General features: G+C 46.1%; 1 protein-coding gene across 2 annotated transcripts in view; it reads left to right on the top strand.

Moving 5' to 3' along the window:
* The window catches only part of PKN2 (protein kinase N2), a 167576-nt gene that overhangs the window by 134265 nt on the left and 17917 nt on the right, over nucleotides 1-15394 (top strand). For both annotated transcript variants that reach the window (XM_056523194.1, XM_056523196.1), the window contains exons 15-17: nucleotides 4926-5017; nucleotides 6928-7104; nucleotides 11610-11672. In XM_056523194.1, the coding sequence (XP_056379169.1) occupies nucleotides 4926-5017; nucleotides 6928-7104; nucleotides 11610-11672 (332 nt within the window). The remainder of the gene's footprint in view (nucleotides 1-4925; nucleotides 5018-6927; nucleotides 7105-11609; nucleotides 11673-15394) is intronic.

Raw genomic sequence — 15394 nt, 5'->3', positions numbered from 1 at the left:
CCTCAGCTGTCTTCTCTCCGCTCCTCAGCTGTCTTCTCTCCGCTCCTCAGCTGTCTTCTCTCCGCTCCTCAGCTGTCTTCTCTCCGCTCCTCAGCTGTCTTCTCTCCGCTCCTCAGCTGTCTTCTCTCCGCTCCTCAGCTGTCTTCTCTCCGCTCCTCAGCTGTCTTCTCTCCGCTCCTCAGCTGTCTTCTCTCCGCTCCTCAGCTGTCTTCTCTCCGCTCCTCAGCTGTCTTCTCTCCGCTCCTCAGCTGTCTTCTCTCCGCTCCTCAGCTGTCTTCTCTCCGCTCCTCAGCTGTCTTCTCTCCGCTCCTCAGCTGTCTTCTCTCCGCTCCTCAGCTGTCTTCTCTCCGCTCCTCAGCTGTCTTCTCTCCGCTCCTCAGCTGTCTTCTCTCCGCTCCTCAGCTGTCTTCTCTCCGCTCCTCAGCTGTCTTCTCTCCGCTCCTCAGCTGTCTTCTCTCCGCTCCTCAGCTGTCTTCTCTCCGCTCCTCAGCTGTCTTCTCTCCGCTCCTCAGCTGTCTTCTCTCCGCTCCTCAGCTGTCTTCTCTCCGCTCCTCAGCTGTCTTCTCTCCGCTCCTCAGCTGTCTTCTCTCCGCTCCTCAGCTGTCTTCTCTCCGCTCCTCAGCTGTCTTCTCTCCGCTCCTCAGCTGTCTTCTCTCCGCTCCTCAGCTGTCTTCTCTCCGCTCCTCAGCTGTCTTCTCTCCGCTCCTCAGCTGTCTTCTCTCCGCTCCTCAGCTGTCTTCTCTCCGCTCCTCAGCTGTCTTCTCTCCGCTCCTCAGCTGTCTTCTCTCCGCTCCTCAGCTGTCTTCTCTCCGCTCCTCAGCTGTCTTCTCTCCGCTCCTCAGCTGTCTTCTCTCCGCTCCTCCGCTGTCTTCTCTCCGCAAGGCCTTACTGGGCCTACGTAGCGACGTCATTACGTCGCTATGTACGCCGTTCCTATTGGATGACGGGACGGCGCGCGCGGCTTCGTATTGACGTCACCGGAGAGGGCTGAGAAGACACCGGAGGACCAGCGCTGGACCCGAAGGGCACCCCGGAGCATCGTGGAGGGGTAAGTAATACTTACCCCACCACACAGGGAACATTAAACTGCTATCCAGCAGCAGCTTAAGCATTTTGCGCCTTGCCGGTTAGCACTTAATGCGATGGCCCAGACATAAAAAAGCATCGTATGTCGATTTGATCATATGTCGGGGCCATCGTAGGTCAGGGGGTCACTGTATTTAAAAATTTTTAATCCTTCCAGTACTGCTTTATACTACAGAGGAAATTATTTTCTTTTTGGATTGCTCTACTGACATCTCTGTCCATATTAGGAACTGTCCAGAGCAGCATATGTTTGCTATGGGGATTTTCTTTTGCTCTGGAAAGTTCCTGACATGGACAGAGGTATCAGCAGAGAGCACTGAGGTCAGACAGAAAAATCCAAAAGGAAAATAATTTCCTCTGTAGTATACAGCAGCTGATAAGTACTGGAAGGATTAAGATTTTTAAATAGAAGTAATTTACAAATCTGTTTAACTTTCTGGCACCAGTTGATTCTGTAGTACCCCTTTAACTGCCTATTGGTCAAAGGGCAGCAAAATCTGCAGCAACAAATGGTACATTAACACGTGTTTTCCTGCAGATTTTCTGCAACTGATTTTGCATTCCACTGACTTTATGGGTAGCAAAATTTGCTGCAGAAAATCTGCAGTAAAGTATGCATGTGTGAACACACCCTAAATGTGGCTAAATAAGAATCTGACGGCTCGGCTGTTGATTGCTTTAGTCTGCATATGTTCTGCTTTCAAAGTTCTCCGGATGCCTGGTAACGTCCTGGATGTCAGGATCGGGACTTCTAGTACCGCATTTATCGTTTACTACACACAGCTCTTTAAGGCCATGTTCACACTGCGGCATCCCTGGACAGAATTTCCACCGGAGATCCCACGGGTGGCGTTAGGACCGCCCCGATTGCCTTGACATCCCCATAGATGGCAATGCACTTCTGAGCGGATCCGCCGAAAGATCTGCTTAGAAATTCATTGCAGTCTATGGGGACAGCAGTCCGCGTAGCGCCCACAGGACCTCCGGTGGAAGTTCTGTCCGGAGATTCGACTTTGTGAACCTAAAGGTGCACGGAGTTATAAAGAAACATAAGGAAGAGACTTCAATCGGAGGCACCCGACGTAAACACCATTGATGCAATTAAAGCCACAAACACGTGCATAGTCCCATGGTGGACGTCGGTTCAAATAGTGCTGAATATAGCGGTGGTGCTAGGAAAATGTAGACATCGAAAAATAACAATAAAAAAGGAGAGAAGTCCTGTGACTAACCGCTATGAAATGGATCAGTGTAGTAGGGCCACCATGGATCACCGGAATAGTGCAGGAAGCTCAGAGGCTACAAACCGGTAGGCTTCGTGCAGGTGCACTTCTTCCGGCCTCCTTTGGTAGGTTTTGTGCAGGTGCGCTTCTTCCGGCCTCCTTTGGTAGGTTTCGTGCAGGTGCGCTTCTTCCGGCCTCCTTTGGTAGGTTTCGTGCAGGTGCGCTTCTTCCGGCCTCCTTTGGAAGGTTTCGTGCAGGTGCGCTTCTTCCGGCCTCCTTTGGTAGGTTTCGTGCAGGTGCACTTCTTCCGTCCTCCTTTGGTAGGTTTCGTGCAGGTGCGCTTCTTCCGGCCTCCTTTGGTAGGTTTCGTGCAGGTGCGCTTCTTCCGGCCTCCTTTGGTAGGTTTCGTGCAGGTGCGCTTCTTCCGGCCTCCTTTGGTAGGTTTCGTGCAGGTGCGCTTCTTCCGGCCTCCTTTGGCAGGTTTCGTGCAGGTGCGCTTCTTCCGGCCTCCTTTGGAAGGTTTCGTGCAGGTGCGCTTCTTCCGGCCTCCTTTGGTAGGTTTCGTGCAGGTGCGCTTCTTCCGGCCTCCTTTGGAAGGTTTCGTGCAGGTGCGCTTCTTCCGGCCTCCTTTGGTAGGTTTCGCGCAGGTGCGCTTCTTCCGGCCTCCTTTGGTAGGTTTCGCGCAGGTGCGCTTCTTCCGGCCTCCTTTGGTAGGTTTCGCGCAGGTGCGCTTCTTCCGGCCTCCTTTGGTAGGTTTCGCGCAGGTGCGCTTCTTCCGGCCTCCTTTGGAAGGTTTCGTGCAGGTGCGCTTCTTCCGGCCTCCTTTGGAAGGTTTCGTGCAGGTGCGCTTCTTCCAGCCTCCTTTGGAAGGTTTCGCGCAGGTGCGCTTCTTCCGGCCTCCTTTGGTAGGTTTCGCGCAGGTGCGCTTCTTCCGGCCTCCTTTGGTAGGTTTCGTGCAGGTGCGCTTCTTCCGGCCTCCTTTGGTAGGTTTCGTGCAGGTGCGCTTCTTCCGGCCTCCTTTGGTAGGTTTCGTGCAGGTGCGCTTCTTCCGGCCTCCTTTGGCAGGTTTCGTGCAGGTGCGCTTCTTCCGGCCTCCTTTGGTAGGTTTCGTGCAGGTGCGCTTCTTCCGGCCTCCTTTGGTAGGTTTCGTGCAGGTGCGCTTCTTCCGGCCTCCTTTGGTAGGTTTCGTGCAGGTGCGCTTCTTCCGGCCTCCTTTGGTAGGTTTCGTGCAGGTGCGCTTCTTCCGGCCTCCTTTGGCAGGTTTCGTGCAGGTGCGCTTCTTCCGGCCTCCTTTGGAAGGTTTCGTGCAGGTGCGCTTCTTCCGGCCTCCTTTGGTAGGTTTCGTGCAGGTGCGCTTCTTCCGGCCTCCTTTGGAAGGTTTCGTGCAGGTGCGCTTCTTCCGGCCTCCTTTGGAAGGTTTCGTGCAGGTGCGCTTCTTCCGGCCTCCTTTGGAAGGTTTCGCGCAGGTGCGCTTCTTCCGGCCTCCTTTGGAAGGTTTCGTGCAGGTGCGCTTCTTCCGGCCTCCTTTGGTAGGTTTCGCGCAGGTGCGCTTCTTCCGGCCTCCTTTGGTAGGTTTCGCGCAGGTGCGCTTCTTCCGGCCTCCTTTGGAAGATTTCGCGCAGGTGCGCTTCTTCCGGCCTCCTTTGGTAGGTTTTGCGCAGGTGCGCTTCTTCCGGCCTCCTTTGGTAGGTTTTGTGCAGGTGCGCTTCTTCCGGCCTCCTTTGGAAGGTTTCGTGCAGGTGCGCTTCTTCCGGCCTCCTTTGGTAGGTTTCGTGCAGGTGCGCTTCTTCCGGCCTCCTTTGGAAGGTTTCGTGCAGGTGCGCTTCTTCCGGCCTCCTTTGGTAGGTTTCGTGCAGGTGCGCTTCTTCCGGCCTCCTTTGGTAGGTTTCGTGCAGGTGCGCTTCTTCCGGCCTCCTTTGGTAGGTTTCGTGCAGGTGCGCTTCTTCCGGCCTCCTTTGGTAGGTTTCGTGCAGGTGCGCTTCTTCCGGCCTCCTTTGGTAGGTTTCGTGCAGGTGCGCTTCTTCCGGCCTCCTTTGGCAGGTTTCGTGCAGGTGCGCTTCTTCCGGCCTCCTTTGGCAGGTTTCGTGCAGGTGCGCTTCTTCCGGCCTCCTTTGGTAGGTTTCGTGCGGGTGCGCTTCTTCCGGCCTCCTTTGGTAGGTTTCGTGCGGGTGCGCTTCTTCCGGCCTCCTTTGGTAGGTTTCGTGCGGGTGCGCTTCTTCCGGCCTCCTTTGGTAGGTTTCGTGCGGGTGCGCTTCTTCTGGCCTCCTTTGGAGGCCGGAAGAAGTGCATCAGCACGAAACCTACCTGTTTGTAGCCTCTGAGCTTCCTGCACTATCCCGGTGGCCCTACTACGCTGATCAATTTCATAGCGGTGAGTCGCAGGACTTCTCTCCTTTTTTTGTTTTGTTTACGGATTCATGGAGACTAAAGCAAACAACGGCTGAGCGGTCGGTCTGGATTCAGCCGCATTTACTGTAAGTTCACTCAACACTATTGAGGGTCACTATAGGACCGTGCTGAAGGCTTTCAGGGCATGCTGGGAGTTGTAGTGCTGCTACAGCTGTGTCACCCATCTATACGTTATTGGCATGTATTCACGGCTCTGTCGTATTTCAGGTGCTGCTGGCAGAATACAAGAACACTAATGAAATGTTCGCCATCAAAGCCTTAAAGAAAGGAGACATTGTCGCTCGCGATGAAGTGGACAGGTATGTTACATTGTTACATAAATAGTACGGAGGGGAAAAAATGCATTAAATTTGTAATGTAAATATCATTGTATGTACTAACGACAGTTCGCGGTGATATGAGAAGTACACATACTGCCCCCTGCTGGATGGCTTTAATTTTTTTTTTTTTTATTAATGTTTATACATTTTTTTTTTAACTTTTTTTTTTTTTTTACTTTAGTTTTTTTTGTGTTCACGGTATTGATGCTTGTAGATTTAATATTGCCTCAACAAAGGTTTTTATTAGATGTAAGGACGCATTCCGTCTGTCCCAGTTTCGGTTCCCCGTTCTTGCAGGCTGTAAACGGATTAAGAACTGTTTAAAAAAAAAAAAATCCCAATCACGTCAATGGTATTTTTTTTTTTTTTTACAATGCGTTTGTACCCGTCTGCGCTCATTTCCGTTTTTGACAGCAGAGAAAACATCACATGCAGTATTTTTTTTCTTCTGTGAAAAAAACAGGGAAAAAAAAACTGATACGGTTCGCACGGCCGTCTGTCCCCGTTTTTTTTTTTTTATCCCTGTTTTGTTTCATTTTTTGCAGGCTGTAAACGGATTCAAAGCGGTTTAAAAAAAATCCCATTCATGTCAATGGTATTTTTTTTTTTTTTTACAATGCGTTTGTACCCGTCTGCGCTCATTTCCGTTTTTGACAGCAGAGAAAACATCACATGCAGTATTTTTTTTCTTCTGTGAAAAAAACAGGGAAAAAAAAACTGATACGGTTCGCACGGCCGTCTGTCCCCGTTTTTTTTTTTTATCCCTGTTTTGTTTCATTTTTTGCAGGCTGTAAACGGATTCAAAGCGGTTTAAAAAAAATCCCATTCATGTCAATGGGATTCTCTTACAATCCGTCTGCACTCATTTCCGTTTTTTTGGGGGGTTTTTTTTACGGCAGAAAAAACGGCACATGCAGTATTTTTTCTTCCGTCCAAAAAACGGAAGAAAAAAGCGGATACAGTAAATTTAACATTGAAGTCTATGGGAAACGGATGAGCCTTTAATGTCATCCGTTTGCATCCATTTTTCAATCCATTTTTTGTTCCGTTTTTATTTTGGAGCATGCTCAGAACAAAAAAAAAATTTTTGGGATTTATTAACTGAACAAAAACAGATCCAAACAGACAACATCCTTTATTGTCCGTTTTTTCAATCCGTTTTTACTTCAGAACAAAAAAAAATTTTTTTTTGTGGGGGTGGGTTTATTAACTGAACAATAACGGATCCAAACAGATAACATCAGTTTGCATCTCTTATTCTCTGTTTTTATTTAAAGTCCGTTTTTTTATTTTTAATTATTATTAGGGTCTAGACAGCGCTGTGAACGCAGCCTTAAAGGGGTATTCCAGGCAAAAAAAAAAATGTTTTATATATCAACTGGCTCCGGAAAGTTAAACAGATTTGTTAATTACTTCTATTAAAAAATCTTAATCCTTCCAATAGTTATTAGCTTCTGAAGTTTTCTGTCTAACTGCTCAATGATGATGTCACGTCCCGGGAGCTGTGCATGATGGGAGAATATCCCCATAGGAACTGCACAGCTCCCGGGACGTGAGTCATCAGAAAGCAGTTAGACAGAAAACAGCAACTCAACTTCAGAAGCTAATAACTATTGGAAGGATTAAGATTTTTTAATAGAAGTAATTTACAAATCTGTTAAACTTTCCGGAGCCAGTTGATATATATATAAAAAAAAAAAGTTTTTGCCTGGGATTAATTTTTTTTTTTTTTTCCATTAGATAGTTTTTGATCTATACACTTATTATACCCGACCTGGATTTCTTGCATCTCATTTTATAGATTTGCGTTTAGCTCAAGTATAATGATGGTGGTTTTATAGTTTCTCTCGCTCCCGCCGTTTTTCTTACGTCTTGTTTCTCCCTTTCAGCCTTATGTGCGAGAAGCGCATTTTTGAAACTGTGAATAGCGTGCGGCACCCGTTCCTGGTGAATCTATTTGCCTGTTTCCAAACGAAGGATCATGTCTGCTTCGTGATGGAGTACGCGGCCGGGGGAGATCTGATGATGCACATCCACACAGACGTCTTCTCCGAACCCAGAGCTGTGTAAGTCCTCGTTCTTCTAGGACAGTGTTTCCCAACCAGGGTGCCTCCAGCTGTTGCAAAACTACAACTCCCAGCATGCCCTTACAGCTTTAGACGAGGGTGCCTCCAGCTGTTGCAAAACTACAACTCCCAGCATGCCCTTACAAGGCCAATCCACTGATGAGGTGGCCTGAGGGCTAACCTCATGTCCTGTGCTGGCTGCTGCGCTGTGAATGATGAAGCCTGGCAGGACCAGGCTTTATCAATCAATCGCAGAGCGCACAGATCAATGTGGTTCTATGAAACCTCATTGATCTGTATGAGGAAATCAAAAGGTTGAATAAAAAGTAAAAAAAACACCCATTAACCCCTTAACGACGCAGGACGTATATTTACGTCCTGCGCCGGCTCCCGCGATATGTAGCGGGATCGCGCCGCGATGCTGCATCATATCGCGTCGGTCCCGACGCTCATCAACGGCCGGGACCCGCTTCTAAAGTGAAACTGAAAGTGACCCGGCTGCTCAGTCGGGCTGTTCGGGACCGCCGCGGTGAAATCGCGGCGTCCCGAACAGCTGATCGGACACCGGGAGGGCCCTTACCTGCCTACTCGGTGTCCGATCGACGAATCAAGCGCCGATAATGCTGATCACAGGCGTGTTAATACACGCCAGTGATCAGCATAGGAGATCAGTGTGTGCAGTGTTATAGGTCCCTATGGGATAACAATGATCAGCATAGGAGATCAGTGTGTGCAGTGTTATAGGTTCCTATGGGACCTATAACACTGCAAAAAAAAAAGTTTAAAAAAGTGTTAATAAAGGTCATTTAACCCCTTCCCTAATAAAAGTTTGAATCACCCCCCTTTTCCCATAAAAAAATAAAACAGTGTAAAAAAAATAAAAAATAAACATGTGATATCGCCGCGTGCGTAAATGTCCGAACTATAAAAATATATCATTAATTAAACCGCACGGTCAATGGCGTACGCGCAAAAAAATTCCAAAGTCCAAAAAAGCGTATTTTGGTCACTTTTTATACCATTAAAAAAATGAATAAAAAGTGATCAAAAAGTCTGATCAAAACAAAAATCATACCGATAAAAACTTCAGATCACGGCGCAAAAAATGAGTCCTCATACCGCCCTGTACGTGGAAAAATAAAGTTATAGGGGTCAGAATATGACATTTTTAAACATATACATTTTCCTGCATGTAGTTATGATTTTTTCCAGAAGTGTGACAAAATCAAACCTATATAAGTAGGGGATCATTATAATTGTATGGACCTACAGAATAAAGATAAGGTGTCATTTTTACCAAAATATGCATTGCGTAGAAACGGAAGCCCCCAAAAGTTACAAAATGGCGGGTTTTTTTTTCGATTTTGTCGCACAATGATTTTTTTTCCCGTTTCGTCGGGAATTTTTGGGTAAAATGACTAATGTCACTGCAAAGTAGAATTGGCGACGCAAAAAATAAGCCATAATATGGATTTTTAGGTGGAAAATTGAAAGGGTTATGATTTTTAAAAGGTAAGGAGGAAAAAACGAAAGTGCAAAAACGGAAAAACCCTGAGTCCTTAAGGGGTTAAAGGGGTGCTCCCGTGGAAAACTTTTTTTTTTTTTTTTATGAACAGGTGCCAGAAAGTTAAATAGATTACTAAATTAGTTCTATTTAAAAGTCTCTAAATCCCCCTCAGTACTTATTAGCAGCTGTATGCAACAACAAAAATTTTTTTTTCTTTTGTCTTGTCCACAGTGCTCTCTGCTGACACCTCTGTCCGTGTCAGGAACTGTCCAGAGCAGCATAGGTTTTCTATGGGGATTTTCTCCTGCTCTGGACAGTTCCTGATTCGGGCATCAGGTGTCAGCAGAGAGCACTGTGGACAAGACAAAAAAGAAATTAAAAAAGGAAAGCATTCCCTTTGTAGCCTACAGTTGCTAAAAAGTACTGGAAGGGTTAAGATTTTTTAATAGAAGTAATTTATAAATCTGTTTAACCTTCTGGCACCAGTTGATTTAAAATTGTTTTACTCATAGACAGCTACGCTTTAACCGGTTGCCCTCTAAGGACGGCTCCAGACTCGAGCCCGCCTCATGCCGGCCCCCAGCTGATTCCTGTAGCTGGGGGCCGGCATTATTGGCCGACATACGGCAATTGCCCCTTTTTAGATCGCTGCTGTGAAAGTTGACAGTGGCGTTTAACCCCTTAAGGACACATGACGTACTGGAACGTCTTGTGTCCGCTCCCGATCTATAACGCGGGGCCACGGCTTATAGAGGCGGGACCGTGGCTAATAGCGCGCGGCATTGATCACTGTGCCGCGCGCTATTAACCCTTTAGACGCGGCGTTCAAAGTTGAACTGAAACCATGCCGGTTAGCTCAGTGGGTGGTTCGGGATAGCCGTGGCGAAATCGCGGCATCCCGAACAGCTTACAGGACAGCAGGAGGGCCCCTACCTGCCTCCTCGCTGTCTGATCGCCGAATGACTGCTCAGTGCCTGAGATCCCGGCATGAGCAGTCAAGCGGCAAAATCATTGATCACTGGTTTCTTATGAGAAACCAGTGATCAATGTAAAAGATCAGTGTGTGCAGTGTTATAGGTCCCTATGGGATAACAATGATCAGTGTGTGCAGTGTTATAGGTCCCTATGGGATAACAATGATCAGTGTGTGCAGTGTTTATAGGTCCCTATGGGATAACAATGATCAGTGTGTGCAGTGTTATAGGTCCCTATGGGATAACAATGATCAGTGTGTGCAGTGTTATAGGTCCCTATGGGATAACAATGATCAGTGTGTGCAGTATTATAGGTCCCTATGGGATAACAATTATCAGTGTGTGCAGTGTTATAGGTCCCTATGGGATAACAATGATCAGTGTGTGCAGTGTTATAGGTCCCTATGGGATAACAATGATCAGTGTGTGCAGTGTTATAGGTCCCTATGGGAGCTATAACACTGCAAAAAAGTGAATAAATATCATTTAACTCCTTCACCCCCCTTTTCCCATAAAAAAAACAGTGTAAATAAAAATAAACATATATGGTATCGCCGCGTGCGGAAATGTCTGAATTATAAAAATATATTGTTAATTAAACCGCACAGTCAATGGCGTGCGCGCAAAAAAATTCCAAAGTCCAAAATAGTGCATTTTTGGTCACTTTTTATATCATGAAAAAATGAATAAAAAGCGATCAATAAGTCTGATCAATGCAAAAATGGTACCACTAAAAACTTCACTGATCCACTGATGAGGTAGCCTGAGGGCTTACCTAATGTCCTGTGCTGACTGCTGGGCTGTGAATGAAGCCTGGCAGGTCCAGGCTTAATCAATCGAGCGCAGAGCGCACAGATCAATGTGGTTCTATGAAAACCACATTGATCTGTATGAGGAATCTAAAAAGGTTGAATAAACAAACACCCATTAACCCCTTCCTTAAGTTTTAATCACCCCCCCTTTTCCCAGATTCCATACAAAAAAAATGTAACCATAATAAAAATAAACATGTGCTAGTGCCGTGTGCGAAAATGTACGAACTATAAAAATATATAATTAATTAAACGGCACAGTCAATGGCGTACATGCAAAAAAATTCCAAAGTCCAAAATAGTGTATTTTTGGTCACTTTTTATATCATGAAAAAATGAGTAAAAAGCGATCAAAAAGTCCGATCAATGCAAAAATGGTACCGCTAAAAACTTCAGATCATACCGCCCCGTACATGTAAAAATAAAAAAGTTGTAGGGGTCAGAAGATGACAACTTTAAACGTATTAATAGTTATGATTTTTTTCCCAGAAGTACGACAAAATCAAACCTATATAAGTAGGGTATCATTTTAATCGTATGGACTAGAGATGAGCGAATTTACAGTAAATTCGATTCGTCACGAACTTCTCGGCTCTGCAGTTGATGACTTATCCTGCATAAATTAGTTCAGCTTTCCGGTGCTCCCGTGGGCTGGAAAAGGTGGATACATTCCTAGGAGACTCTTTCCTAGGACTGTATCCACCTTTTCCAGCCCACCGGAGCACCTGAAAGCTGAACTAAATTATGCAGGATAAGTCATCAACTGCTTAGCCGAGAAGTTTGTGACGAATCGAATTTACTTTAAATTCGCTCATCGCTAGTATGGACCTACAGAATAAAGATAAGGTGTCATTTTTACTGCGTAGAAACGAAGTCCCCAAAAGTTACAAAATGGTGTTTTTCCTTTAATTTTGTCGCACAATGATGATGTTTACATTTTTCTTTTTTGTTTTGTTGTAGAATTTTGGGGTAAAATGACTGATGTCATTACAAAGTAGAATTGGTGGCGCAAAAAAGAGCCCTCATATGGATTTTTAGGTGCAAATTTGAAAGGGTTATGATTTTTAAAATGTAAGGAGGAAGAAACGAAAGTGGTTAAAATGCTCTGTCCTTAAGGGGTTAATTTATTCCTATATGTTGACGTTCCGAGGTCGCTTTGTGTTGCTGCAGTTTCCAGGTTAATGTTTCGCTATTTTCTTTTCTCACCGACAGGTTTTATGCAGCGTGTGTGGTTCTCGGCCTCCAGTATTTACACGAGCACAAGATTGTATATCGGTAAGTGTCTGGTGAAATGCTGCCTAGAACTAGAATAATTCTTTATATAGCGGGCACAGAGTCTGCAGCGCTGTACACTCAACCTTGCTCCCTGTCCCCATTGGAGCTCACAATCTATATTCGCCTATCAGTAGGTTTTGGAATGTGGGAGGTAATCCACACAAACACGGGGAGGTGGTAATCATTGGTGGGATGCTGATCACTGAGCCACCGTCCTCCAGAAATATATGGCTGAAAAGAGGGGAATTATGCAATTCTAGGGATAAATCGGTAAAAAAACAAACACCAAGTGACTCCTGGGTCTCAGGCACACAGTCCTATTATGGTCCCTACAACTAAGATACATTGACTTCTATGGGGCTCGTGTGGACCGGCATACCTACCTCAGATTCTGGGTGGATACCATGTCCTATTGATATTGGATCACAATGGTCTCCTGCCCATAAATGGATAAAATATCTGGCACTGTACAGCGGCAAAGCACATATAGGCTCCCGCCTGCCGCTGTACAGAGTGCGGCTATAGGTAAACATTACATTTTAGTCAGGTTGATGTATTACAGTGATGTCCAAACTAGGGATTGGCCGATAATCACGATTTTGGGCATTATCAGTATCGGCAATTACCTTTCCGATAAGCCGATAATGCCCCGCAAACCCCCCCCCCCCGCATGTCGCACCCCCCACCGTAGTGCTAGGCGGTATACCGGTATGAACCGGATACCGTTTTTTTTTCTCCCACGGTATGGATTTTTGCGGTCGGGCCCCTTCCCCCACCCTCCGAGTCAATAAATAAAAATTAAACTTACCCGTAATGGGGGTGGTCCGGCTCATCCATCCATCCTGTAGTGTCCGGCGGCATTCCGGGTGGAGGGTGAACCGGTCCGGGCTGTCCTTCTCCGGGGGTCCTCTTCTCCACTCCGGGCAGGCTCCGACCTAGTACGCTGCATAGACGCCGCTACGCCGTGACGTCAGGTGCGTCGCTGCGCACGGGCATCACTGCGCAGCGGCGTCTATGCTGCATTACTAGGCCGGAGCCTGCCCGGAGTGGAGAAGAGGACCCCCGGAGAAGGACAGCCCGGACCGGTTCACCCTCCACCCGGAATGCTACCGGACACTACAGGAAGGAAGGAAGGATGGATGGCCCGGACCACCCTGACAGATAGGGGAGAGAAGCGGGAGGCGGCGGCGGCCTATGGCACCGCAAAAGCCACTGCAGTGCATTGATTTAAAGCGCCCACTTTAAATCAATGATCTGCAGCGGTTTGGCGGGGGGATAAATAGCCGATAACTTATACCGGAATATCGGTATAAGTTATCGGCTATCGGCCGTAACCTCCACCGATTATCGGTATTGGCCCTAAAAAAACGATATCGGTCGATCCCTAGTCCAAACTGTGGTCCGCCAGAGTCTGCAAAACTACAACTCCCAGCATGCCCAGACAGCCGTTGGCTGTCCGGGCATGCTGGGAGTTGTAGTTTTCCAAACTCCAAAGGGCCACAGTTTGCTGCACACCACTGATGTATTCGATGTAAAACTTCTAATATACATTACCTTATACTCAATAGCAAGTAATAAAAAAAATAAAAAATCCTAAATCAGCTCTCCATTTCTTTATATAGCACCAGACACTTAACATTTGATCCTAGAGCATGGGTGCAGGGAACCGCTATTCCCCAAGACACACAAACATGTTAAAATGAGCTAGAAATAAATAAATAAACTCCCAGAAAAAATGAAAAAATCAACTTGTGCCAGAAAGTTAAACAGATTCGTAAATGACTTCTATTAAAAAATCTTGATCCTTCCAGTACTTTTTAGCAGCTGTATGCTACAGAGGAAATGCTTTTCTTTTTGAATTTCTTTTTTGTCTTGTCCACAGTGCTCTCTGCGCACACCCCTGTCCATCAACGGCCGGGATCGCGGCTAATACCGGACATCACTGATCGCGGTGATGCCCGGTATTAACCCTTCAGACGCGGTGATCAAAGTTGATCGCCGTGTCTAAAGTGAAAGTAAAAGTTGCAGGTTAACTCAGTGGAGCTACTCGGGACCGCCGCGATTAAATCACGGTGTCCCGAACAGCTTGCTGGACAGTTGGAGGGTCCCTACCTGCCTCCTCGCTGTCCAATCACCGAATGACTGCTCCGTGGCTGAGATCCAGGCAGGAGCAGTTGAGCGGCGATAACACTGATCAATGCCCTGCTATTGCCTGGCAGTGATCAGTGTAGGAGATCAGTGTGTGCAGTGTTATAGTCTCCTATGGGAGCTGAAAATAAAGTGTTAATAAAGATCATTTAACCCCTTCCATAAGTCAGAATCACCCCCCTTTTCCCAATTAAAAAAAAAAACAAACAAAACATGTGGTATCGCCGCGTGTGTAAATGTCCGAACTATAAAAAATATGTTAATTAAACCGCACGGTGAATGGCGTACGCGCAAAAAAAATTCCAAAGTCCAGAATAGCGCATTTTTGGTCACTTTTTATTCCATAAAAAAAGGTAATAAAAAGTGAATAAAAAGTCCAATCAAAACAAAAATGGTCCCGATAAAAACGGCGCAAAAAATGAGCCCTCATACCGCCCCGTATGCTGAAAAATAAAAAAGTTATAGGGGTCAGAAGATGACAATTTTAGTTGCATGTAGTTATGATTTTTTCCAGAAGTGCGACAAAATCACAACCTATATAAGTAGGGGATCATTTTAACCGTATGGACCTACAGAATAAAAAGAAGGTGTCATTTTTTACCGGAAAATGCACTGGCACCAATTGATTTAAAAAAAGGTTTCCACCGGGGTACCCCTTTAAAGTTTAATTACTGCATATTAAAAATGGATGTTCTGATAAAAATGGAAGCTGACATGTCGCTCAATAACAGGAGTGAAACACCGACGCATTTCCAGCCTAAGCTCTTAATCATGATTAATTAATGCGTTGGCGTTTCACCCCTGTCTTTTGAGTGAAATGTCACCTTCCGTTTTTATTGGAACATCCATTTTTAACATGCAGTAATTTAACTTGAAGTTTTATTTTTTCATTTTTTTTTTGTATTTATACTCAATACTCCCCTTAAAGTTTATGATTCTACATTAACCCCTGAACGCATATGGACGTTTATGAATGTCCATAAGAGTCTCCTGAGGTATGACGCCCGCTCAGCAGGTGAGTGCGCATCATACCCGGTTGGGTCCCGGTTGCTATAAGCAACCAGGACCCGTGGCTAATGCCGGACAAAGCCGATCGGGCTGATGTCCAGCATTAACTCTTAAGAAGCGGTGATCAAAGTTGATCGCCGCGTCTAAAGTGAAAGTAAAAGCTTCCCGGCTGCTCAGTCAGGCTGATCGGGACCATTGCAGTAAAATCGCGATGTCCCGATCAGCTAGGATGCAGCAGAAGGGTCACTTACCTGCCTCCTGTGCGTCCGATCGGCGATTGATTGCTCAAGCCTGGATTTCAGGCTTGGAGCAATCAACCGCCAATAACACTGATCCCTGCCATGGAATGCAATGGCAGTGATCAGTGTATTAAATCAATGTACTGCATGTTATAGTCTCCTATGGGAGCTAGAACACTGCAAAAAAAAAGTTAACAAAGATCATTTAACCCCTTCCCTAATAAAAGTTGTAATCATCCCTTTTCCCAATAAAAAAATACAGTGTAAATAAAAATAAACATGTGGTATCGCCACGTGCGTAAATGTCCGTACTATAAAAATATATTG

Source organism: Hyla sarda, chromosome 6 (genome assembly GCF_029499605.1).
Source record: "Hyla sarda isolate aHylSar1 chromosome 6, aHylSar1.hap1, whole genome shotgun sequence".
NCBI lineage: Eukaryota > Metazoa > Chordata > Amphibia > Anura > Hylidae > Hyla > Hyla sarda.
Note: the sequence above shows the minus strand (reverse complement) of the source record. Positions and strands in the feature narration are given on the sequence as shown.